The sequence below is a fragment of the Taudactylus pleione genome, unplaced genomic scaffold (assembly GCF_031769625.1).
Source record: "Taudactylus pleione unplaced genomic scaffold, aTauple2 ptg000098l, whole genome shotgun sequence".
In the NCBI taxonomy this organism is placed as follows: Eukaryota; Metazoa; Chordata; class Amphibia; order Anura; family Myobatrachidae; genus Taudactylus; species Taudactylus pleione.
In genome coordinates, this window is record NW_028284500.1 from 103,090 (window position 1) to 129,921 (window position 26,832).

A 26,832-nucleotide genomic window follows, 5' to 3' on the forward strand; every position below is an offset into this window, starting at 1 on the left:
GCTGGACTGCCCATATGGCAGTTCGGCAAATGGCCAGATGGGCCGGTCCGGCTGCAAACCCCGGCGGAGCAGCTCTGCCTCCCAGCATTCTGCTCGGCCGGAACACTGAAAGACGGGGTCCGTGACTTGCAGCACGCCCCCAAGACTCACGGCACGCCCCCGTAAGGCATGGCAATGTCCCTTTTGGGTGAGGCCAAGCCCCTTTTGCAATCCCAGTCCGCCCCTGTTGTGTGCCATATTCAGTCATATCTCCTGCACCTATCATGTGGTGGGTGTAAGCGCCGATAATAGCCTGGCCGCGGCTCTCACGAATGGAAGAGTGGGACGGTGCCATCGCATAGATGTGTGCCGTACGCTTTAGAACATGCATATAGTCTCATTAGCATTCCGTTTACTTTTGATTCACATTTTGTTTGCAGCGGGCGTCCGGAGTTGCATTTTAATTACGCTTGTCTCAGGATCAGGCCCACAATGCGTTAAACATTACAGAGTGTTCTGAGGCACATCCCAGGCAGGAAATATACAGTAGCTGATTTGTACAGTTATCTGTGTGACACTCCATGTAAGGCTGGACCAAGAATGTACCTGTGAAAAGAACTCGGCTAATCATCCCAGGCAGTACCATGATGAAGAACGGAAAGACCTTCATATAAGCTGCTAAGAGAGAGCCACCCTTAGCGTGAGACAGGTTCTTAGCGGACAAAGATCTTTGGACAATCACCTGTGGGCATAAGTTGACCATTAACCAATCTTCCTTCCTTATATCGACCAAATCAAATCACAGAAATTTGACATAATACAGTAGTTAACATGTAAATTACATACTACAAGCTTGGTATAGATATTGGGGTTACAATTCAGCATTATTAGGGTCCATGTATCCGTATAAAATATATATGGGCAAGTACGAAAATAGTATACATAATACCTGTGGCTCAATAATTTCCATTATACCCAAACCCTTAATTTGTCCTGAATGAATTCCATACTCACCTGGTCAGTGCACCAGTACCAGAGAGATGGGATGGTCATTCCCACCAGCACACCAGGCCATGGTAAATCAGAGTTGACCGGGTCTCTGAAGATGTGAAATGCGTCTTCTCTAGGAATCCCGCAAGTGCTGTTACCGGTATGGCTGCTTGGGATGGCAGCAAAATACCGTTCCTGCAAGGCATCATATCCGCCAATCTTTATGAAACCTTCATGGGAATAAAGAGATTGAATCAATAATGTGATGATCAGACAGCTCCTATGTGGCCACCACACACACATTTGTCATTACAATGTGATGCCAATTCTGCATCTGTTCTTTTAAATATATATAATGCCAGGTAACTTTATGTGTTTCCCCAGAGGTTCCCACAACAGCTTATCTATTTCACAGTGAGAGAATTGTTAGGATCTGTGGCCCTGATTCAGAGCTGGACGCTCTTTCAGAGCGCTCGCTCTGAATCAGGGCATATTTTTTTGTTGCGGCCTCCAGGCCGCTCGCTAAGTTGTGGGTAACCGCCCACAGCTTTTGTGAGCGGAAAGGTGATGGTTGCAACCATCGGGGCTTGCGACGAGACCCTTGTGGTAGGGTCTCATCCGTCACAAGCCCCAGGGAGCTTCCTGCTCTAACAGAGCAGGAAGCTCTCCACTGACATCACTGGTGTAGAAAACAGAGAGCTAGGTAAATGGAGGCAGTGTAGGTTCAGGGTTAACTGTACACACAGGTCCTTTGACAGGGAAAGGGTAAACAGAAGGTGCAGGATGGTTCCAGCAGGAGACTGGGAGCAGGCAGAGCGGTGCAGGCTACTTGGAAGCTGGGATCCAGCAGGAGCACAGGCAAGCACTCAAACAGGCAGGTTTACAGGAGCACAGGTACTCTCTCACAGCATACGCTGTGAAACACATTGCACTGGCAACCATGGGAAGCTCTGAACTCCCTTAAGTACCCAGTGCAGAATCGTGATAGGTCAGAGACAGCATGTGACACGCCAGGACTGGAGCAGCTAAGTCACATGACCAGAGGCAAGATGGCGGCGCCCATACCAGAGCAGGATGGAAACGCCACCAGCCTACCCCAGCCACAGTGCCTGCGGAATACTTTGCACAGCCAACGCCCGCCGCCAGACACCAGCCCCTCCGCCGGAAGGACCACGCCACTGCGCTCTAACAGGTAATACCCGTCGTCCCCTATGCCGAGAAACCCTGGTCGTGACAAGAATAATCAGTAGCTGTTTTTCACACTAATTTACTGATTGCAAAAACCTGGGTTGAATTTGTTATCTGATATTACCATATAGCTTTAACTCCAGATGATTATTATAGTCCAGGTAAACGCATATGAAAAATAATGTGAAAGGTGTTCAGGTTAGTGGGTATCCATTGCCTGCAAATCATGGAGGCAGCCATTTTGTGGGGTGAGTATGAGAACACAGTCTGCCAGTTCTTTTTAGAACCAGTTACCCGAATGAGGCAGTGCATTAATTCGCTTGGAACTAGTGTTATCATTTAAACATGACATTATGATAGCACATCCCCAATAATTGAATTGTCCTCTGAGAATATTAGTTTAGTCCACAAAATGGCTGCCACCACTGTATGTAGGTAACTGATACATGAACTAAAAAAAAAAAAATTGTAGTTCATTTGTAACAAACCAATACAGTATAATTACCCCTATGTACCTCAGTTGTCAGATTTTTAGACAGATTCTTTATCACTAATTATACAGTATTCTCAATACAGGCATTGCTAAAACTATTTTTTTTGTGCTGTTTCTAAAGTAAGTTGCAGTATATGTGACATATACATACCAGAACACATACTCACTGTATACCATGAGAATAAGAGCCCCAATAATCATTATGACTGTCTGCAATGTGTCTGTGTAGATCACTGCTGCCAGGCCACCTAAACACAGCAGATAGAGATTGTGTTAATAAATATAAAAAAATATATATATATATATATACACACAACCATGGCCAAAAGTTTTGAGAATGACCCAAGAAATACACCTCAGTTCTCCAAGCTTTGATACATCTCCCCGGTATAATACATATCCTGTTACTTTATATACAACATGAAAATATTCACAAGACACTTGTTCCTACTGAATTGATGACTTGCAAAGAGGTTATGGAGTGAGGCGGAGAGGTCGAGCTGAGGTGTATCTTGTGACAAGGTTAGAAATGTATAAAGGGGAAGTGTAAACATAACCTTTGTCATTGAGGGTAAGCAATTTAAATTGAGCACTGGAGGGAATGGAAGCCAGTAAAGGGGTTAACAGAGAAGCACGGCAGACAAGGAGAGGCGTAAGAGGATTGTAGAGGGGAAGGCCAGCTGCAAGGAAGGAAATAATGAGCAAATGGATTAGGTTGATGGGGAGGGCTGAGAAGCAAGTTGATGAGGAGAAGGAGGCGGCAGTAATTGTTGCAAAGAGTGAAGATTAGTGATTGGAAGCAGGTTTGTAGGTAGACCGGATGAATTTGAAGTGGATTTATTCAGAGTCACAGTGGGATTTCCCCCATTGGCACTCAGCAGAGCAGGATCACTTTGGAATGTAGAGCCTGGCTTGGACAGCCAGAGATAATGAAAGGTGGCTTGGGTTGCTTCATCAAGGGCATTGGGGACTGTGGTGCCTCAAAGACTGGGCAGGGAAGAAATGGGAGCAAGAAAAGGTGTGAGAAAGGCCAAGAGGAGGATGGGGTCCAGGCTGTTAAGGTGTTGCTATGTGTGCAAGACTTTAGGTGGAGGTAGGTGAGCAGGAGAAAAAGAGGAGGAAGAAGTGAAGGACATTGTGGTTGGAGGTCGGGAATGCTGAATTGTAGAAATTGTAGATGTCGCAAACTTGAAGGAACACAAGGTTGTGTGAGTCTCTACCACGATGGCTGGGATAAGAAGTCCATTGGGAGAGACCTTACGAGGAGGTGAGCATGACGAGTCTAGAGGCAGCAGTGCCAATGGAGGATGTCAGTGGGGATGATGCAATTCCCAAAAATGAGAGTTGACACATTATTGAAAAGGAAGTGGGTACACCAGGCTGCAAGGATGTCAATGAATTGGGAGCAAGGAAAGCAGTACAGGGGTATGTGGATGGTAGAGCCATATTGATGAACTTCAAAGAAGGAGAGGGCGGGTTAAGAGGTGAAGACACAGTAGGTTCAATTAGGAAATAGTATGATGCAGTCACCAGGATAGAGAATGTGGAGATAAAAGAGACCACCATAGTGCATCAGGTAATGCAACATCATAGGGAGTTTTCAATAATGATCAGAAGACTAACAGAATGACACAGGAAAGGGGTGTTTGTTGCAGACGTACTAGTGTTTCAGGGGGGCAGATGAGATTGTGGCTGGAGGTGTGAGGTTGCGGCCAAGCTTTGTGGTGTAAGGAAGAGCATGAGGTAATCGTGGGGATTTGGTGAGACCCTGGGTTGGTGTTGATGTCACCAGCAGTCAGGAAGAAGATAATGAGGGAATGGAATTTGTGGGTTATGGGGTAGAACCAATGAGGGCAGTGGTGCGGTGCAGGGAGCAGAGCATTTTGAGCTACAGGCAGGGGAGGCAGAAAAGGGAATAATAGGACAGAGATGCTAAACAGAGGGGAGGTGGAGGATACCCGATTTTCCCATGATGTAAAAAAAACTTGATTCACTTTCTCCTATAGAGGACAACTGACCCTAACATGCAGAATTATACAGTTGATGATATACATAAAATGAAAGTTTTTGGTGGTTGAGATTGTATGATGGGGGAATTGGGAAGGAATATTTACTTATGCCTGCCAGCATTACATTTGGCAGCTGTCTCAGGGGGCAAGTTCTAGGGGCAGTGAAATAATGGTAACTCATTAATACTAATTTCCTGTAAAGGAACGTTAAAGAGATGTGTTGTACCAGTATAAAACAAGTCTTTCTAGAACAATCCCTTTTGAGACTCACCAGCAATGGTATAGATTGCAGTTATCAAAAGTAGTCCAACAACAGCCACATAGAGATCCCACTGGAGGGCCTGCTGTATAAATAGTGCCCCAGCATACATGTCCACCTATGGGTGAAGCGCACAAGGAAATATCACATTGTGTGGACCTGAGCACAATGGAGGTGGTCAATTGACTGACATATCATGTATAAAGAGTCAGGGTCGTTTCATGGCTGAGTAGTTATTTATCACGGCTCTGTATCATTGTGTGTGAAGCACAATTGGGACTTCCCAGGCCATATAGTGATTTACTTCTTCTGGGCTTATTATTTGGGAAATGAGGAGATCTAAGTAGTCCCTCATCAGTGTTTTGTGCACTAATTCCTATGAGCTATATTGTTCTGAATATTGGTTCATTGGCTCAGCCCACTCTTTCTGCAGGGGAAGTCCTGGCGGGAGCTTTGAGTGGACTTGGCGCCATGAATCGTATCAGGTCGGCCGCATCCCCACAATCCCACGATTTGTAGATGCAATCCGCTGCAAATCACATCATTAAGGCCCTGACCTCCCACTTTACTGAGGTCATCTCAGGAGCTTCCATGAAAGTCTGACAAGACTGTGAAGAGGTAGGCGAAACAGAGTATGATAACGTGATAAAGAGACATCACGCTATGCGTACTGGAGCGTGATGACATGATTTGCATAAGTGCGCTGTTGAGGGCAGGGCATTATGCTGAAACTCACATCAATAATTCCGCCTACCGCTGACAATACGGGGCATGAAAGGAAAACTACTATGCTGTATACTGAATACTGAAAAAACAACTACAGTCACATGGGGATGTGGTCTTTACACCTACAGCCGGCTGTTGAAATCCCGGTGCTGGAATCCCGACCTGGGTCAGAACACCGGCGCCGGAATGGCGTGTGGGGAAAGAGTGTGAAAGGCAATCAGTAAATGGAGTCTCAGTGCATTGAATCTTACAGAGATTTTAGTAAATATGTAGATGAACAGATACAGAATGGCAAGGTAAATTTGGATTCTTTTTCCTCCGAAGCGCCTCTGCAAGTACTCGGGCATCGTGGTGACCTGGACGGGGCAGAAGTATGTGACATTACATCATCTGCGGTCAGGTAGGTCATATAATAATAATAATAATAAGTATATGAAGTTGGCTTTCTTACCCCAGCGGATATGTAAATTGGCAGAAATAACCAGGCGAGCACTAGGACACAGAAGAGGCCCTGCATAGGAATTTAGTGGTGTTAATAATAATCTTTTCTCAATCATTCTTTTTAGTTCAAGAAAAAAAAAGCATAATAAATAGATAACTCATTCTAATATTTTCTAATTACATTATTTTCTTACAAAGGTGAAGATGCAACACAAGGATATACAGGCGAGAGCAATTTTCCTGTAAGATTTGTGATACGGCAACTTCACCTATTGTATGTCTCATTAGAAAACACCAAAGTTACCGCATAAAGCTGACCCATCACCCACATAGTGGAGGCAGCCATTTTGTAGGGTGATACATTTTTTTTTTTTTAAAGACAAATGTTTCTTTATTGAAGCATGCACATATGATACAATACAATTTAAATTGAATTACATATCAAAAATAAAAGAGAAGATAAGAAAGAAGAAAAACATTGTATAGAAAAAAAAATAATAACATGGTATCTACAATTTTAATTTATTGAGAAAAATGGGTGTTACAACATTTAATGTCTCCAGTTCCCAGTGATTGGATACCTGAATATTTGCTTAGCCCACAAAATGGCAGCCTGTGGGCGGAATTCAATTATTTCTAGCCGCTATCGCGCCCGACGGAGCTATTCTATTCTTGCTCCTGTTGGGCGCGATCAGCTGCCAGCGCTACATTTCAGCTCGCACCCCCTGGGGGATGAGAGCTGAAATGTGCGAAAAGTGACATGTTTGGGCGCCCAAACATCACTTTTCGCGATCGCGCCCAGCACTTTGGTCGGGTTTAGCTGCTTTACGCGGCTAAACCTGACCTCTATGGGCGCTCACAGCGCGAACATCTTGGACAATTGTATAGCGGCCCGCGATCTCCTGTCACTTTAGACGGGAGATGCGGGCCGCGAATACAATTGAATTCCGCCCTGTGACTGGTAAGTTTTATGATGAAAATGTAAGTTAGTTACTGCATCTAATAATCAGCAGTCTTCAGAAATCTGTCTCAGGCTGACTCCTTATAGACATGATATCCCTTATAATATGCAACAAGTATTGTAAAGACATTTATATCATGCTTTAGAAAAGTCTAAGAAATCACACTACCCCGCTGAGGAGATCCAGTGATTGTGTGCACACACGGCCTGATTCACTATGCAACGCAACTGTGAATGCAATAGCGATTACGCATGCAGTTCAACTGCGATAGTATGCTAATCCATTGTGATCGCTATGGCACCGCAGCACTACATAAGGACGCCCACTTTACCTTACACACATTCGTAATGTTTAGCAAGACTGTGAAACCATCGGTACAATCGAGAACCATCGCAGCGTCACGCACACTTGCACAAGCCCTGACCTTACTCAGACATTGCTAACTTCCACGCACGCTATCAGGCCTCATGCTGCGTAGGGCATCCCAGTGAATTTATGCACGTTTCCGCAACAGCGTTGAAACGCACTGGCACGCCTGCGTTCACCCGACCACCCCCCCGTCACCACCCACAAACGGCACTTCCTTTCAGTCACTCTGCGAAGGGTCTGTGTAGTCATTGTGATCGCAATGGCTACTTTGCGCATGCGCAGTACGCAACAATCGTCCAATTGCGTGGGTAATAGCAGTAGTGAATCAGGCCCATAGTGCTATAAATACAGCTGTCTAATCTGTTGAAGCGAAAAAGCAACTTGAAGAGAAGCAAATTGTCTTTTATGCAGTGACCAGTAGATGGCAGCACCTAGTGAGGGTTACTCTTTTTTATTTTAGAAAATAACAGGATTATTCACAGGAACTCATTACACCATGGCTTTTATTTCTCAATCAGGAACGTGTTACCAATATTGTGAATAGCTGTGCACCATGCAAGTGTGTATCTTCATAACTATTGCGGTAACATTCAATGCTTCCACAGATAAAGAGATGCCAAATACCCAAAGTGCTCTTTTATCTCAGACTTGGGGGCACATGTATCAAAAGGTTGATGTGAGATATATATCACCAACCAATCAGCTTCTAACTTACATTTTGCAGACTGTTGGTGATATATATTTCACAATTTTATCTCATATCAAGCTTTGATACATATGCCCCAAATGAACCTATATGCACAGTTTATTTGTTTTTGGTGGATCTGCTGGTTGTTCTCTCCTCATACACACTTTGGGGCCATTAAAGGGTGAATAGCAGATCAGCTGTATTTGTGCGTATGGAAATGCGTACATTTACACGTATGCAGAACAGTGCGCACCTTTGTTGGTGGACCGACCTTATCCGAATGCTTGGTGATACCAGTCATTATCATCAGGGAGCACTTGCACCAGTCCTAACCTTGGAGCAAAGGACACGCCTGGAAACGGGTGCAGTCAGACACGCATCCGGCTAACTCTGCCTAGGCCGCAATTCCATCGTCCTGCCCTCGGTGAAGATTTTGTGAAATTGCTGCCTTCCTGATCACTCTTCATAGGTACATACCTACATAACACTTATAGCCCCACTGTGCTCACTCTCACTGTGACCAGCATGTCTCGCGGAGCTTTGGCAATCACCTGAGACTAGCCAGTTTATTGGACAAGCTGAGAATGATTCCTGAGATGACAGTCAGCCTGTCTGCGTAAGGACTCACCTCTACGTCCCTTCAGTTGCAGAAGAAGATGTAAGAGAATTGCGTACAACACTGCGACGCCCCTTCTTGTGTACACTTGTGTCTGCAGCATGTGCAAAGCAAACACACAAGATATGCTCTGCAAACATGCATACATTCAACTTTGAGTCAGCTCCTTCATGCTTCCTCTCTTTCCATTTTCTATTGTCTGCTTCCTCTTTCCCCATTTTCTATTGTCTGCCTCCTCTCTTTTCCCCTTTTCTATTGTCTGCTTCCTCTCCCCGTTTTCTATTGTCTACTTCCTCTCATTTCCCGTTTTCGATAGTCTGCTTTCTCTCTTTCCCCGTTTTCGATTGTCTGCTTTCCCATTTCTATTGTCTGCTTCCTCTCTTTCCCCGTTTTCGATTGTCTGCTTCCTCTTTCCCTGTTTTCGATTGTCTGCTTCCTCTCTTTCCCCGTTTTCGATTGTCTGCTTTCCCATTTCTATTGTCTGCTTCCTCTCTTTCCCCGTTTTCGATTGTCTGCTTCCTCTTTCCCTGTTTTCGATTGTCTGCTTCCTCTCTTTCCCCATTTTCGATTGTCTGCTTCCTCTCTTTCCCCTTTTCTATTGTCTGCTTCCTCTTTCCCCTGTTCTATTGTCTGCTTCCTCTCTTTCCATTTTCTATTGTCTGCTTCCTCTCATTTCCCGTTTTCTATTGTCTGCTTCCTCTTTCCCCTTTTCTATTGTCTGCTTCCTCTCTTTCCCCTTTTCTATTGTCTGCCTCCTCTCATTTCCCGTTTTCTATTGTCTGCTTCCTCTTTCCCCATTTTCTATTGTCTGCCTCCTCTCTTTTCCCCTTTTCTATTGTCTGCTTCCTCTCCCCGTTTTCTATTGTCTACTTCCTCTCATTTCCCGTTTTCGATTGTCTGCTTCCTCTCTTTCCCCGTTTTCGATTGTCTGCTTTCCCATTTCTATTGTCTGCTTCCTCTCTTTCCCCGTTTTCGATTGTCTGCTTCCTCTTTCCCCGTTTTCGATTGTCTGCTTCCTCTCTTTCCCCGTTTTCGATTGTCTGCTTCCTCTCTTTCCCCTTTTCTATTGTCTGCTTCCTCTTTCCCCTGTTCTATTGTCTGCTTCCTCTCTTTCCATTTTCTATTGTCTGCTTCCTCTCATTTCCCGTTTTCTATTGTCTGCTTCCTCTTTCCCCTTTTCTATTGTCTGCTTCCTCTCTTTCCCCTTTTCTATTGTCTGCCTCCTCTCATTTCCCGTTTTCTATTGTCTGCTTCCTCTTTCCCCATTTTCTATTGTCTGCCTCCTCTCTTTTCCCCTTTTCTATTGTCTGCTTCCTCTCCCCGTTTTCTATTGTCTACTTCCTCTCATTTCCCGTTTTCGATTGTCTGCTTCCTCTCTTTCCCCGTTTTCGATTGTCTGCTTTCCCATTTCTATTGTCTGCTTCCTCTCTTTCCCTGTTTTCGATTGTCTGCTTCCTCTTTCCCCGTTTTCGATTGTCTGCTTCCTCTCTTTCCCCGTTTTCGATTGTCTGCTTCCTCTCTTTCCCCTTTTCTATTGTCTGCTTCCTCTTTCCCCTGTTCTATTGTCTGCTTCCTCTCTTTCCATTTTCTATTGTCTGCTTCCTCTCATTTCCCGTTTTCTATTGTCTGCTTCCTCTTTCCCCTTTTCTATTGTCTGCTTCCTCTCTTTCCCCTTTTCTATTGTCTGCTTCCTCTTTCCCCTTTTCTATTATCTGCTTCCTCTCTTTTCCCCTTTTCTATTGTCTGCTTCCTCTCCCCATTTTCTGTTGTCTACTTCCTCTCATTTCCTGTTTTCGATTGTCTGCTTCCTCTTTCCCCGTTTTCGATTGTCTGCTTTCCCATTTCTATTGTCTGCTTCCTCTCTTTCCCCGTTTTCGATTGTCTGCTTCCTCTCTTTTCCCGTTTTAGATTGTCTGCTTCCTCTCTTTCCCTGTTTTCGATTGTCTGCTTCCTCTTTCCCCTTTTCTATTGTCTGCTTCCTCTTTCCCGTTCTATTGTCTGCTTCCTCTTTCCCGTTCTATTGTCTGCTTCTTATTTCCCCTTATCTATTGTCTGCTTCCTCTCTTTCCCCGTTTTCGATTGTCTGCTTCCTCTCTTTCCCCTTTTCTATTGTCTGCTTCCTCTTTCCCCTGTTCTATTGTCTGCTTCCTCTCTTTCCATTTTCTATTGTCTGCTTCCTCTCATTTCCCGTTTTCTATTGTCTGCTTCCTCTTTCCCCATCTTCTATTATCTGCTTCCTCTCTTTTCCCCTTTCCTATTGTCTGCTTCATCTCTTTCCCCTTTTCTATTGTCTGCTTCCTCTTTCCCCTGTTCTATTGTCTGCTTCCTCTTTCCCCTTTTCTACTTCCTCTCTTTCCCCGTTTTCTATTGTCTGCTTCCTCTCTTTCCCTGTTTTCGATTGTCTGCTTCCTCTTTCCCCTTTTCTATTGTCTGCTTCCTCTTTCCCGTTCTATTGTCTGCTTCCTCTTTCCCGTTCTATTGTCTGCTTCTTATTTCCCCTTATCTATTTTCTGCTTCCTCTCTTTCCCCGTTTTCTATTGTCTGCTTCCTCTCTTTCCCCTTTTCTATTGTCTGCTTCCTCTTTCCCCTTTTCTATTGTCTGCTTCCTCTCTTTCCCCTTTTCTATTGTCTGCTTCCTCTTTCCCCTTTTCTATTATCTGCTTCCTCTCTTTCCCCTTTTCTATTGTCTGCTTCCTCTCTTTCCCCGTTTTTGATTGTCTGCTTCCTCTCTTTCCCCGTTTTCGATTGTCTGCTTCCTCTCTTTCCCCTTTTCTATTGTCTGCTTCCTCTCTTTCCCCTTTTCTATTGTCTGCTTCCTCTTTCCCCTTTTCTATTATCTGCTTCCTCTCTTTCCCCTTTTCTATTGTCTGCTTCCTCTCTTTCCCCGTTTTTGATTGTCTGCTTCCTCTCTTTCCCCGTTTTCGATTGTCTGCTTCCTCTCTTTCCCCTTTTCTATTGTCTGCTTCCTCTTTCCCCTTTTCTATTGTCTGCTTCCTCTCTTTCCCCTTTTCTATTGTCTGCTTCCTCTTTCCCCTTTTCTATTATCTGCTTCCTCTCTTTCCCCTTTTCTATTATCTGCTTCCTCTCTTTCCCCTTTTCTATTGTCTGCTTCCTCTCTTTCCCCGTTTTTGATTGTCTGCTTCCTCTCTTTCCCCTTTTCTATTGTCTGCTTCCTCTTTCCCCTTTTCTATTGTCTGCTTCCTCTTTCCCCATGTCTTATTTTCTTCTTCCTCTCTTTCCCCCTTTTCTATTGTCTGCTTCCTATCTTTCCCCTTTTCTATTGTCTGCTTCCTCTTTCCCCTGTTTTATTTTCTGCTTCCTCTTTCCCCATTTTCTATAGTCTGCTTCCTCTCTTTCCCCGTTACTATTGTCTGCTTCCTCTCTTTCCCCGTTACTATTGTCTGCTTCCTCTCTTTCCCCGTTACTATTGTCTGCTTCCTCTCTTTCCCCATTTTCAATTGTCTGCTTCCTCTCTTTCCCCTTTTCTATTGTCTGCTTCCTTTTTCCCCTTTTCTATTGTCTGCTTCCTTTTTCCCCTTTTCTATTGTCTGTTTTCTCTTTCCCCTTTTCTATTGTCTGCTTCCTCTCTTTTGCCTTTCCTATCTCCAAACCTTTGTTCGATATTTTATCTTCCTTTTCTGTTACAATGCTTTTTGTTTGACTTTTTTCTCTTCTTGTTTCCATTCTCTCCTTTTAGCTCCTCCATTTTTGTCTTTCTCCATCTTCCTCATTCACCATCTCCCTCTCCTCCTTCCTGTATTCCCTATTCAGCACTATTGAAGAGGGCTGGTCAGATTCTGTCACTGTCATATGGAGGGAGTTGTCCAAAATTGTATCGCTCCTTTAAAAAACAAAATGAGCTTGCAGATTTTAGCATTCAGTAGAGTATCATTGTCTGTGTCCCATAGTTGCTTAAATTCCTTTCAAATGCCTCATGATGAGTTGGAAGGTTATATTTAGAGGACAATATAGGTTGGGAAGTGACAGGGATTTAGTTTGTCCTTCTGACTATTACCATGTGTGTGATTAATTGCCTGACCTGGACCTTGCAGTGATTGCTGCCTGCCCTGACCTCTGTCTGCAATCTGACCACTCTCTAGGATTGTGCTCTGGTACCTGACTGTATGACCTGTTGCTGACCTAACCTGACTTGACCTTGCCACTGGTTTACGTTCTAGCGTGTAGTACCTCATTCTCCTTCTGCTTATTATTATCTCATAGCTGTGCTGCATGGTTCCTGTCTCCCTGATTCCTAAACAAGAGGGCCAGTAATCACATTACAATTTAATGGAAACAAACCTGTCTCTGGCCATTGTGTTTATTACCAAGAAGTAGCAGATGAGGTTCTGCCCCTGGTCAAATGCACACTAATGATATCATCCACTTATTCACTTGTTTGTTTTTTTAAGACCATGGCCGCTTTCTGTAGACTTATTTTGAAATTGAACATCTGAAATGTGTAATTATAAGCGAATTATTATTTTTCAAAAAGTTTAAAACCGGCCTCGCCTATAAATACATCAGGTATTGGCTCTAGTTTAGCAACAGTGTTTACTCTCTTCGCTGGCTTTGTATAAGGATACTGGCAAACAGTCTGCCCATTGTTAAATACAAAACTAGTTCTTGGGCAGAATCTCCAATCAAACAAAGGTAAAAACAAACACTGCTGTGTGGTACCGTGGGATGATTTGCTGGAGTCTCCCCTGCCGTTATACGTTGCAGGCCTGAGTAGCGACAATGGCTGCATTCACAGGTGCTGTAACATTTCCTGACATCTCACTCTGCAGCTTCAGTGCTCCCAGGAAGACACTTACATTCCATTCATAGGCCGTGACTGCAATCCCCGAGGCTGCTCCCGACCCAGCCAGACCAATGAAGTGCCCGCTGCCCACGTTACTAGCAAACAAGGAGGCCCCTACCTGCAGACAGATGTGGGAGGAAGCAACAGATAGAGGTGTAAGAGCTGAGGTACTGAACAGTCCAACAAGTGACGTCACACACTTTCCTAGGCTCAGAGGACCATGTAGACCTTCCACTTATGTGTCTAAATTGTCAATGGAGAAAAATAATGCAAATTATAGGACAAAGAAGGGAAAAGATTGGCATCCAGTAACACATGTAATGGGGGGGTGGAGGGGGTGGGGCGGGTGTTAGGTGGCTTACATTGGGCGCTAAATTGGTTGTTTTAGGTTATAATGAAGGAGACTACTCATAGACTGACCATAAATTCTGTTTACAGATGTTACTGTTCGGTATAATATCATTGACTCTGTTTCTGTCCCATAACTGCCCAATCTCCTCCCAGAGGCCTAATAATAAGTGGAGGTGGTGGGGATGGTGTTGGGCAGGATGGGTAAAAATAATGCTTTTTCACTCATAGGATAATATTATGAGCCGTATTCAATTTGAGTGGACCCGCAATACTTTTCCACCTCCCAGACTTTTCGCCAACATCACGTATTTTGTACGCGCACGTGCCCACGTATCCCCGTATTCAATTTGAAAGTAGGCGTAAACGGGACCCGGCGAAACTGAAACAAGCAGAAAGTCCTGTCAGATTTGGGGAAATCAGCCTGACACCCCCCAAAAGATGCTCTGACATGGGGGTCAGCTATGGTACCCCCCAATTTGGCTTTTTAAAACGGGCTCGATAGCTGCTAAATAGCGTTTTGTATACTTGGTGCAGAATAGTATTTAGGAGGTTTTTTTTGCAGAAAATAACTTATCCCAGCAACTTTGGGATACTTGAAAATGGGGGTCAGCTTATTTTGAAGTTGCTAAAGTTGAAAAAATCGTGAAAAACCCACCTTCCGCAAGCACCTGCAATGAAAAAAACACCTGGGGCATACTTGGGGACCCCCCCCAGAGTCTAGTTCGCTAGTTTTGAACTTTGTCCCCCAACAATTTTTTTTTCGCCCCCAAATTCAAAGTGATTTTTTTGGGGTGTTCTTAAGTGTTTTTTTGAATTTGGGGGACTGTCTGAAGGCTGCACGGGGGTTACCACAACGTTGCACCCCAAAACCTCAATTCTGCACTTTTTTCCGCCTGCTATTCATAGGCGAAACTTTTCCACCTATTACTTTGCATTGACAAATAATGGAGCGTACACACGGTCAGATTTGTCAGACTTGTCAGATTTGTCAGATGAACGACTGAACGATTAAACGATTTAAACGATTTGGACGATTTGACCAAAGTTTTGAACGATTTGAACGATTTGAACGATTGAACGATTTTTGACTGCATTAAAATGAATGGAATCGTCCAAGTCTGACTGCAAACCCATCAGATGTCAGATATCGTTATCTGACAAACGGGAACGCGCATCGTTGATCGTCCATCGTTCAGGCATGTCAGATATGAACGATTTTCCTTCAGATATGAACGACTGAACGATTTTTAAATCGTTATCGTCCATATCTGAAGAAAAAATCTGATCGTGTGTATGCACCATTACTTTGTAATTCCGTCTAGGCGAAAAGTCTTCCAAATTGAATACGGCAATTCTTTTCCGCCTGGCGAAATGACGTCATCGGCGAAACTTTACAGCAGATTCCGGCTTTTCACCTCAAATTGAATACGGGCCTATACTGGGTAAATGTGTCCTTTGCTGTCAGAGTCACCCGGGGTCTATTTACTAAGCCTCGGATGGAGATAAAGTGGACGGAGATAAGGTACCAACCAACCAGCTCCTGTCATTTTTCAAACACAGCCTGTGACATGGCAGTTAGGAGCTGATTGGCCGGTACTTTATCTCTGTTCATTTTATCTCCATCCAAGGCTTAGTAAATAGACCCCACAGTTTATTTAGCAATACTGCACAGCCCTGCCAGCACTCACCACATACGTAAACATATTATATAATTCTATAACTTATGTGGTATAAGCATTGCTTCTCTACGCAGTTAATCTCTATGAAGATAATTTATATGACAGTCAAATATTACTTAAGATTGTCGAAGCATGTAACAGTACTAAAAGCATGTAAGAAGGTGCAAAGTCTATAGAAGTGGAGGAGGAAAGTGGTCGTATATTAAATCCGTATCCACTAAAGATTTAAAAAATTTAAAATAAATACTGTCGCTTTTACCAATGCATTCTATAACAAATTAATGATGGAAGCTGAAGGTGATTTTATTTAAGAGACTATGGAGATAAATGACCTCAGTATTAAGGACAGCTTACAAGCATGACAGTACTTTACCACTTTCTGCTCCTGACAAGGTTATGGAATCCCCTCTTTCATTAAACAGTACAAAATAACAGTTAGATCATTTATTTCCCAACACCAGAAGGTAAATCATTCACATCAGGTCAGCTGTCTGCAGTGGTACTCAGGCCTGACCAGCAGTGCACGTTTTCTGGATCTCTTCACAGATGGACACGTAACCTAATTATTCCACCTGTGCTCCTGAGAGGTGATCCAGGAAACATGAACTGCTGATGAGATCTTAAGACAGGTTTGTGAACAGTTATTCTAGAACAGGGGTCAGCAAACCTTTTGCTATCTTGTTTATGCTGTGAAGATACAGGATCGTTATCATCTGCAGCAAGGAACTGTTGATGCTGGTGCTCAGATTAAGACAGACAGGTTGGTCAAGGTTCATCAGGAATGGAAAAGAGAATAGCCTTAACACTGCAACATATCCTATAAACATTAGGTCAGGGCTTGACAAATTTTTGTACAATCTAGGAGCCATCTTAAAAGTTTAGGAGCCAGAACATCGTCCATTACCAAAATATATGAAAGCTTGTATAGACCACCACACATGCCCTTTCAGTGCCCCTCAACCGAGTAGTAAGCCCCCAGTAATAGTGCCCCCAGTAGTAAGCCCCCTGTAAAAGTGCCCCCAGTAGTAAGCCCCCTGTAATAGTGCCCCCTGTAATAGTGCCCCCAGTAGTAAGCCCCCTGTAATAGTGCCCACAGTAGTAAGCTCCCTGTAATAGTGCCCCCAGTAGTAAGCCCCTTGTAATAGTGCCCCCAGTAGTAAGCCCCTTGTAATAGTGCCCCCAGTAGTAAGGTCCTTGAAATAGTACCCCCAATAGTAAGCCCCCTGTAGTAAGCCTCCTGTAATAGTGCACCCAGTAGTAAGCTCCTTGAAATAGCGCCCCCAGTCGTAAGCCCCCTGTATTAGTGCCCCCAGTAGTAAGCCCCCTCTAATAGTGCCCCCAGTAGTAAGCCCCCACTAATAGTGCCCCCAGTACTAAGCCCTCTCTAATAGTGCCCCCAGTACTAAGCCCTCTCTAATAGTGCCCCCAATACTAAGCCCTCTCTAATAGTGCCCCCAGTACTAAACCACCTCTAAGTGTGCCCCCAGTACTAAACCCCCTCTAAGTGTGCCGTGCACACACACACACACACACACAAAACCCCCCCAGAATACTCACTTTAGGCCACGATCCTGCGTCCGCTGCTGTCTGCCGCTCTTCGGAACTATGGGAAAGACGTCATGATGTCTCTCCCATAATGTCCGTGGGGGTAGCCGTATGCTGGAGCTCAGGAGTGAGCTCCGGCTGCAGCTGCGGGGAGTCGGGAGTCCGCCGGTAACATTTCAGCGGGCGCCTGGCAGGAGCTTCCCTGCGGTGGCGGCGGTGGACTTGGAAATCCCGGTCGCCAGGACTAAAATCTTAGTCGCCATGGCGACCTGGTGCCCGGGATTTGTCGAGCCCTGCATTATGTTAAAACTCAAGAATGAATAAAGATACGGTAAAGCGAAGAAAACCATTCTTTATCTTATGAAATTCTGCATCTGTTTGATATGTCACATGACTACCTTCCCAATTAAAAATTAGAGTTGCATCCAAGATGGCCACCATACTGATGACATTCCCTAAAAACTTTCCCCCCCACTCCCATATCATATGTGCAGACACTGGATTAATATTTCTTTACTCATTTCCTTTATATAAGGGTGTTTCCACACTTATGGACCACCCTGTAGTGTACGCTATGCAATGTAGGTTAAACAGTCATCCAACACATAATACACTCACCATGGATGTAAGAATTTTGCCTTAGGTAATATTGCACCAATACCTGCCAGTGGTCGCAAGGTGCAAAGTTGTCTCCTGGATTTCCAGCTGTTGGGAGTTCTCAGAATACAGGTGGAAGACAATGGGAGAAAAACATTGTGTTCTTGTTTTTTCAAGAATGGACCCATCAGATAAATACTGGGTCCATTTTTGACAACAGAGAACACAATGTTTTTTTCCCATTGTATTCCATATATCGTCTGAGAACTACAACAGCTGGAAATCTATGAGTCCATGTTGAACATTGCGACCACCGGCAGGGTATCGGTGCAATATTAGCCAAGGTGAGCATATTGACCCTCATTCAGTTCTGAATGAGGGCGGCCGCTTCTATTTTTTAGTGCGGCCTCCTGGTCGCTAGCTAAGCTGTGGGTTGCCACCCACAGCTTAGCGACCGACCAGGTTGATGGTTGCGATGGTCAAGACCATCGCGGCTTGCGACTACACCCTAAGGTTAGGTCTCGGCAACCGCAAGCCCCAGGGAGCTTCCTGCTCCGATTGAGCAGGAAGCTCCCCACTGACATCACTGCTGATGTCAGTGCGGTCGTCCACAAAACAGCAGGCGTTCGCTTGGGAACGCCTCCGTTTGTGTAGCCACCCCCCCGCCTACAAAACGGGCCGAGCTGTCGATCAACATCGACAGCCGGCCCTTTTGTAGTGAGCTCCGGAGCGAGAGAGTTTCTCTCTCGCTCCAGGGCTTGCGCACGTGCAGTGCAGCGGCTGCGCGTGCGCAGGACCAAAACATGATACCCGGTTGCGAGCGCGCAGCGCTTCCGACCGGGTCTGAATGAGGTCCATTATGTGTTGGAAGATTGTTTAACCTACATTACACAGTGTATAGTTATATATACAGCTGTTCTCTTTCTCGGTACCCAAACACCACCTTTCGAATTTAATGGTTGGAAAAGCGCTGGAACTACCAATCATTATATATGAACACTTTATGGAACTTTATTGGGTGAAGTTCCCCAGTTCACAGCTTCTTACGCTCATCCTAAGGTGAACTTTCCTCATTTGGCACGGATCCTTCCTTCCATAAGACCAATACACCGACCAAGCTTATTGGTAAATTGGTGGGTTTGGGCCTTTTGGTATTGTTTGCTATTATGTAACTGAATAAACACATTCCTCTTTTAGTTGTAAAATAGACTAAACTAACGTATGGAACTTGCAGATTGGTCCTAGCCTGCTAATCCTCAGAACCTTTGGCGTGCCAATTCTGGAACGCCTGCTGAGGGTGTCTGACCCCTGTCCTAGAAGGATATATAGTATGTGTACCTGCACCAAATGCTGATACTTACAGGCCACCATGCCATGTCCTTTCCCGCCAGGAAATACCCCTGAACCGTGCTCCTCTTTGTACGCCACATAGACTGAGAAAATCAATGGGATTCAATATTAATGTTAAGAAATGTTCAATCTCCTCCTCAATGAGCATCAGCAGCGGTGATTTATACAGTCCCCAGAGACATATGTGGTGTAGAGGTGCCTCCGCCATTCCTAGCATGGTTCTATAGATGCTAGTGGGGTGTAATGATATCAGCCCCCCTGGCAGAGTACATAATGTGTTATATGGAAGCTCAGTGTAATTAGGCGCAATGTGCTCCCATAATATCCTAGGAATACGTCTGACTTGGCTGATATCCCAAAGATGGCAGCACTTGGATGACTATTAATGTGCCAGTGGATTGATAAAAGTGGATATAAACTTGTTAGTGGTCTATTTGTAAAGCAGAGATAACCTCTTTCTCTGGGGTTTCTTCCTTCACCTCATATTTAACAACAGGGATACTGCAATAAAACACTGATCTCTCCTGCAGTCTCTATATTTTCACAGCTGACCATGTCCCCAAATCCTGCTCTGGGGACTGCGATGGCTGCTCAATATATCAAGATATGTGACCTATACCCGGCAATGGGGGACCCACAAAGCCAGAATGGTCTCTCTGGATCCCCTTCAGATTAAAGGCCTTTGCTCACTCACTCTCCCTTGCAGGCAGTGACGGTTGCTGCCGGTAAGGTGGAGAAAACCTCAGCATACAGCAGGGTTGTCACCGGGGCTCCAAAAGCAGCTCGAGCATGATAAATAGGGCTGCAACTGCATTATTATATGCAGCAGTACATTATGCTCCATTGCTCCCAATAACCCACTTAGGATAGACTCCCAAATATGTGTAACATACAATATAAAGAATACCACTCCACCAGCGCTTGTTAAATCACAGTAGTTGTAGGGATTCCTTCGATTCCATGTATAATATTCTCCACCTCATAGATAGGGTGTATAAAACACCTCAATGGTATTAGGCATAACCGGAGAAAAGAAAAGAAATTCGGTACATACAATACAGGGCACATTTATTACAAAAAATATTGAAATATCACAGTCTAAAAATAATCACAATAAAAATGCAGACGACCACATCTTAGTCTGTATCCGTAAACGGGTGAGACAAATGGGCAATTACCGTCTGTAGAAGAGAACTGGCAATGGTCAGTTCTTATGAACGTGAAAATCCCCGGCTGCAGCAACAGGTCCTCTTGGCCTCAATTCTCCTCCAAATATGTCGGCTTCGTCCACATCTACCACTATCAGCAATGATACAGTCTTCTGAGCACCCACGCGTTCCCACCCCCCTCGGGTCTTTCTCAAGGTCAGCTCCAGGTGTGTACACTATGTACCGAATTTATTTTCTTTTCTCCGGTTATGCCGAATACCATTGAGGTGTTTTATACGGGATGCAGTCAGGAAGCCGATGGTCGAAATGCCGACCGCCGGCTTCCCTGTCAAATCCCGGCAAGGTACTAATGACAGGCGTCGATATCCAGATGCCTGTCATTAGACCTACGCTGGGAGCCCGACGCCTGGCATACCGAACGAAGGTAAGCCGGGCACGGACACCCGCGTGGGGGGAGGGTTAGGTTTTAGGACTCACGGGGGACTTAGGGTTAGGCAACCCCCGGGAGGGTTATGTTTAGGCTATGGGAAGGGGAGGTTAGGGTTAGGCACACCCCTGAGAGACTTAGGTTTAGGCTGCAGGGAAGGGGGGTTAGGTTTAGGCACTTAGAGGGGGTTCGAGTTAGGCACTAGGGGGGGAGGTTAGAGTTAGGAACCCCTAAAGGAGGGTTAGGGTAGGGGGTAAGGTTAGCGGTAGTTACCCAAATTATCGATCGGGATCTTCACCCCTGCTGGGCTGTCGGGATTAGAACCCATGCGGCTGGCGGTATTACATACTGATTCCGTTTTATACACCCTAGCTATGAGGTGGAGAATATTATACATGGAATCGAAGGAATCCCTACAACTACTCTGATATAACAAGCGCTGGTGGAGTGGTATTCTTTATATTGTATGTTACTTTGTTTTGTGGTGGAGGTGGGAAGAGTCTCTGTAAGATTTTTTTTCTGCACTACTAGCCGCTGTGCGCACTGTGTGGTATTTCTATTTTATTTTGGTATATTTATCCTAAATATGTGTATCCACCATGGTTGTAGTAACTAGGGTTGCAGCTGCTATGAGGACAGGAAGATGAGAGGGATCTGTGTAACTTCCACCTGCATAGCTGGGGAACTGCTCCCCTCTTCCATCATCTCTGAGAACTGGCCGCCAACCCTACAAGGCATCTGAAGGCAACTGTGCTTGCACTGCATTCAGGGGCATCAAAATTCCCAACCTCTGGGATCCTTTCTACTCTCAGCAGGCAGCGCAGAGGGGACGGCAGACAAGAGTAAGGGGTCAATTTACTAAAGTGAGAGTTCTTAGAAGTGGAGATGCTGCCCATGGCAACCAATCAGATTCTACTTAACACTTATCTAGCACCTTCTAGAACAGTGGTGTCAAACTCGGGCCCTCCAGCTGCAGTGGAACTACACATCCCAGCATGCAGTGCCACAGTTTTGCTATTAGGGCATGCTAAAACTGTGGCAGGGCATGCTGGGATATTTAGTCCCACAAAAGCTGAAGGGCCAGAGTTTGACACCACTGTTCTAGAAGATAATCGCTAGAATCTGACTAGAATCTCTACTTCTAAAAACTCTCACTTTAGTAAATGTACCCCTAAGTGAGGGGATGGGAGTAGGTCTCTCAATAAAAAAAACTATTGGGGACTATTCCAAAATTATGCCATGGGGTCTAGAAATTTCTGGTTGTACCCCAAGTATTAAACCATTTACAGTTCATGAGTATTTATAAAACCAAGATTTAGGCTACTTTTTTATGCATGTGTGAATGAGCTCTTAGATTGTAAATGCCCCTCTGATGATCTTGCCCCTTCAAGGGACTGTAATGAAGAAACATAAAATAAGTGCTTGTTACTTACCCACAAACCAACTCCCAGGACAAACAGAAAGTACAAGGCTAAGACCACAATGTCTGCAACTTCCAGGGACTTCTTGGGTGAAGGGTTTACTGTTGGGTTGGTGTCTGGCAGAGTCTGGCTGGTGGTCTCCATATTCTACAACCTTGTTTGTTATATAAAATGCTGACTGTGAATAATTTGAAGCAAAAGAGCAAATTATAGGTGAGAGAGAGTTAGTACTTGTATCTACTTAATGCTATCAGCTAAAGAATCACAATAACAAGTAGTAGATAATGGGCTAATCCTGGAATGTTGTAATCAGGTGAAAGTAGGTCATTAGGTGTGACTGGGAACTGGGCACTGCCAGAAATAACAACATGGCTTTATACTGGAGCAGAGACAAAATACATTCAGCTGGGTTTTTGATGCATCGATGTACAGTCCATAGGGGCCATTTAAAAAGTGCATTGCAAGTGCCTATTTTTGTACAAACGCACCCATGGCTCAGCAGTGGGTGAAAAATTTGGGATGGACAAGCACAAGTGAGGACTTAAATTCTCAAGTTGGTCAAAGGAGACAGAAACCCAACTGCTTATCTATACTTACTGTGTGACGCATTTCGCATTGTCCAACCTCCAAGCGCATTTCTAGGCTTATTTCAGCCAGTGTGTCAAAAACATTCAAACACAAAAAGGCTTATGTAATAAAGACAGTACTGATGTCCCCGGGCCCAAGCTATGACAATTACTTTAAGACATAAATTGGGATAAACCAAGCAATATTTTAGGAGGAAAACAAATGAATAAAAGGTCTGGTCCCAAAGTGGAAGTAGATTGGACACTTTCCAGAACATCCGCATTCTGCAAATGAGCTGGCACCTTACAAAATGCGTTGGTAGACAAGCACTGGTACGTACGGATTGGTCTTTCATTACGGGACCATAACAAGTATTTGCAGAAATATGGACAATTATTTATATAACATATTGTGTATGTCTGGGACTTCAATTGTAACTGGCAAACAAGAAATAATCTGGTTAGTTCTATAGGGAACACCCCCTATAATTTTATAGCACAGTTTAGAAAATAAAAGTAAACACCTGTTTGGTTACTATGGGAAACGTCTTCATACATATCCCCTGCTATGTCCTGATTCCAGTAATGCTTTGCTGAGGGATGCTATATATGAATATTCAGAGTGTCTCTCATCCCCTCCCCAAAGCAGTTCCTAAAATAATAGCTCTTAATGAATAGTCTGTCAGCAACATAAGTACTTGCATGTTACCCAGCAAAAACGTTTATGAGGTGTTCCACGCAATTTTCTTCTGTGCTTTCCATCAAGGCCATTGAATCATTCAGACAGTTGTTTGCTTGGATACTGCACAACTCTGTGTTATGGATAAAACTGTATAAACTGGGATCCTCCCACCAAATGTGCAAAGCCCCACACCTTGGAGCTCATTTACGAATCTCATGCCACAAATATATATATTTTTTTCCCCCGTTGGCACAATTGAAGGTGCATCCTGAGGCTTTTCCCTCATTCAGCCCAATCTACCCAGCATTCCCTGTCAGATGGAGCAACATTGCGCCCTGCGCAACCACAAAGCCATTTGATTTCCTGTGCAAGTGGTCACCATACTGCAAAACAGGAGCATAACATGACAAAGGAAAAAAAACTATTTGAGCTGAACTTTTTTCCTGGTGTCACTTCAATTAGAACAGATGGACATAAGCTAAAGTATAACTAGTAGTAATAAAATAATCACGGGGTAATCGTGGGTCATGCCAACACTTTAGTAACTGTATTCAACCATATTATTACAAGGTGGTGTATTTCTGCTTTCAACAATAATACAGGTGCAATACAGAGTATACACAGACTAGGAATGCATAGTGTACACATATGATAAAGGACACTTTGTTACACAGTATTTGTCTAAACACCTGAAGACTGTAGCTACAGCTTACCTGATGCCTGGTCTTGGGTACAGGGCGAAGGGAGAGAGAAGTGTACAGAGAAATCCTCCAGCTCGGAGACACTTGGCATCTGGGGGTCAAACTCCAAAGTGTGAGCCTTGGCTAAACTGTAAGACTGGAGGTGTGAGCTCTCTCTGACAGGCAGGGACAATGGATATCATCAGGTTGTGTCAGATGAACAAGCGGAGACTGGTGTGTAATACTTTGCTGGCAGCAATTAACCAGAGAGGTGACACAACACAGGAGGAGCTGGTGATTTTAATCAACCAATTACTGAGATGCCAATGTAAGTGCCAGTCAGAGTACGCTATGGAGTAACAGGCCACTTACTGTAGAATAACAGGATATTGGTAAAACTAAACACAACACATGAACTCACCAATGTAAACAGATGCAAGCGCTGGAAAGTGATTAGTGCGTTACGTATATTGATATATATCTCCGCCATGAAGATCCCTGAATATGGTTTTCTGTATATGCATGCGGGCAACATTTTATTCCAAGCATAAAGCTCTGCAAAGTTAGTCTATTGCGTTAAAGTTACAGTAGAAAGGAGTACGAAAAATGTTTAAGGCAGTATCATGTAGTTGACGGAATCTCTTCTTGTTGTATTTGTTAATCTGTATAATAAAATACTACACTGCTAAATTCTGTACTTTATACAGAAAGCAAATCATATACTGAAACCAAGCCAGTGAGTTAAGGTGTCCGTACGCCAGGATGGAAGGCCAATGTTTATAGAATTGCTGTGAATTTTGGAACAAATCGTGTTTTGCGCAAGGACAATCTGACTTATGCTGTTTTGTCGCCAATCCGCGGAATGATGTTCTGACGAGTCTTTTTTACATATTTAATGTCAGTGACAAGAGCAGTCAATTCGATCAACGGCGTGGTTGGTTTGTGGTCAGGACTGTGGAGACACTTATAGGTCATTCCAACCTACAATTGTGCAAAAGTTCACTGGCAAAGCCGGACAAGGTGAATAGAATACATCACGGGGCAGTTTCCAAAATTTCTGCTGATCTCTAAAAATGTAACTTTAGTAAAAACAGCCCCAAATCACAATGTGTATCTGATAACATTCAGATGTCAGTCAGGACAGATGGTAAATTCAGTCATCTGAGAACGCCATCTCAATGATGCCATCACTCTGACCACTATGCAGATAAGGCCTTGGTCCGACATGGAACTTGACTCCAGCAGTGTGTGAGGCAGCAATACTAACCACTGTGTCATTGTGCTGCCAAAACAACCAAAATTTGGATTAGATTTGATCCAAAAGTATGGAGAAGTGTAATGCCAATAACCTCCATCAACATGTGTGAGGTACATGGCCAACCCTCAACTATGAGGGTAACGTTTAAGTAAATATTCATATATTTATTACATATAATCTGTGTAATTTACTTTGCCCACCCTAAATGTATGCAATTTATTTGCTCAAAATTCCAATCAGATTGCCATAATAAAAAAAATTGGATTATAATGTGTGTGATCTGCATTAGGCTCCATAAAACATTTAAGTTAATTATGTTTAATAAATCTGTAATCACAAAATGTCTTTAGCCGGGAACTAGCACAATGCCGGTAATCACCAACAGCCTTGAGCCAGGAACTAGCACAGCGCTGGAAATCGCCAACTGCCTGAAGCCAGGAACTAGCACGATGCATGTAATCACCAACAGCCTTGAGCCAGGAACTAGCACAGCACTGGAAATCGCCAACTGCCTGAAGCCAGGAACTAGCACGATGCATGTAATCACCAACAGCCTTGAGCCAGGAACTAGCACAGTGCCCATAATCTCCAACTGCCCAGAGTCCTGAATGAGCAAAATGCCTGTAATCACCAACTGCCCAGAAAAAGATACTAGCACAATGCAAGTAATCACCAACTGCCTAGAGCCAAGAATGAGAACAATGCCGGTAATCACCAACTGTCCAGAATATTATACTAGTGCAATGCTTGTAATCAGTAACTGCCTGGTGCCAGGAACTAGCACAGTGCCTGTAATCACCAACTGCCCAGGGTCCAGACCTATAAGAATGCCAGTAATCTACAATTGCCCAGAGCCAGGAACTAACGCTGTACCATAAACACCAACTGACCATAGTCAGGAACTAGCGCTGTACCATGAACATCAACTGACCATAGCCAGGAACTAGCGCTGTACCATAGTCACCAGCTGCCCAGATCCAGGAACTAGCTCTGCACCATAATCACATACTGCCCAGAGCCAGGAACCAGCTCTGCACCATAATCACATACTGCCCAGAGCCAGGAACCAGCACTGTACGATAAGCAATAGCCCAGAACCAGGAACTAGGACTGTCCCAACAATTAAGACTTATTTATTTTGAATCAGGAGAAAAGTTAGTGTCATTCCTGATTTCTCCCAAATACACTCTACTGTATGTGTGCATTATAAAATCAATAAATGATTGCTGAGAGGGTCCTTATGCATCCATGCCATAGATTTGGGTGGATAATCTGCAATAGACAGGTCATTAATGAAAAGAGTCAGACTTTAGTAAGCAGCCCTTTCAGATATAGGAGACATCATTACGTTGGAGCTCACAACTCCAGTTTTGCAAGTTGCTGGGGTGTCGGCTTCTCATGTCACATATACAGCAGCTACATATATAATAATAAGAGTCATACCCAACATAAACATTGCCTAATTGCTCATGGCAGTATCACATGTTAAATGATAGCTGCAATGAATAACACAATTACATTACCACTGGAAAAATAACCAGACATCAAAAACCGTAATAAGTGCCAAAGGAAAAGGAATTGATCTA

At 44.1% G+C, this 26,832-nt stretch overlaps 1 protein-coding gene across 1 annotated transcript in view; it reads right to left on the reverse strand.

Moving 5' to 3' along the window:
• The window catches only part of SLC5A11 (solute carrier family 5 member 11), a 36,718-nt gene extending 14,514 nt beyond the window's left edge, over positions 1–22,204 (reverse strand). The window contains exons 1-9 of the mRNA XM_088470371.1: positions 22,073–22,204; positions 19,055–19,126; positions 13,535–13,639; positions 6,096–6,155; positions 5,896–6,000; positions 4,931–5,036; positions 2,818–2,898; positions 994–1,199; positions 586–721 (exon numbers count right to left, since the gene is read on the reverse strand). Of these exons, the coding sequence (XP_088326497.1) occupies positions 586–721; positions 994–1,199; positions 2,818–2,898; positions 4,931–5,036; positions 5,896–6,000; positions 6,096–6,155; positions 13,535–13,639; positions 19,055–19,126; positions 22,073–22,204 (1,003 nt within the window). The remainder of the gene's footprint in view (positions 1–585; positions 722–993; positions 1,200–2,817; positions 2,899–4,930; positions 5,037–5,895; positions 6,001–6,095; positions 6,156–13,534; positions 13,640–19,054; positions 19,127–22,072) is intronic.
• Between the last annotated feature and the right edge of the window lie 4,628 nt (positions 22,205–26,832).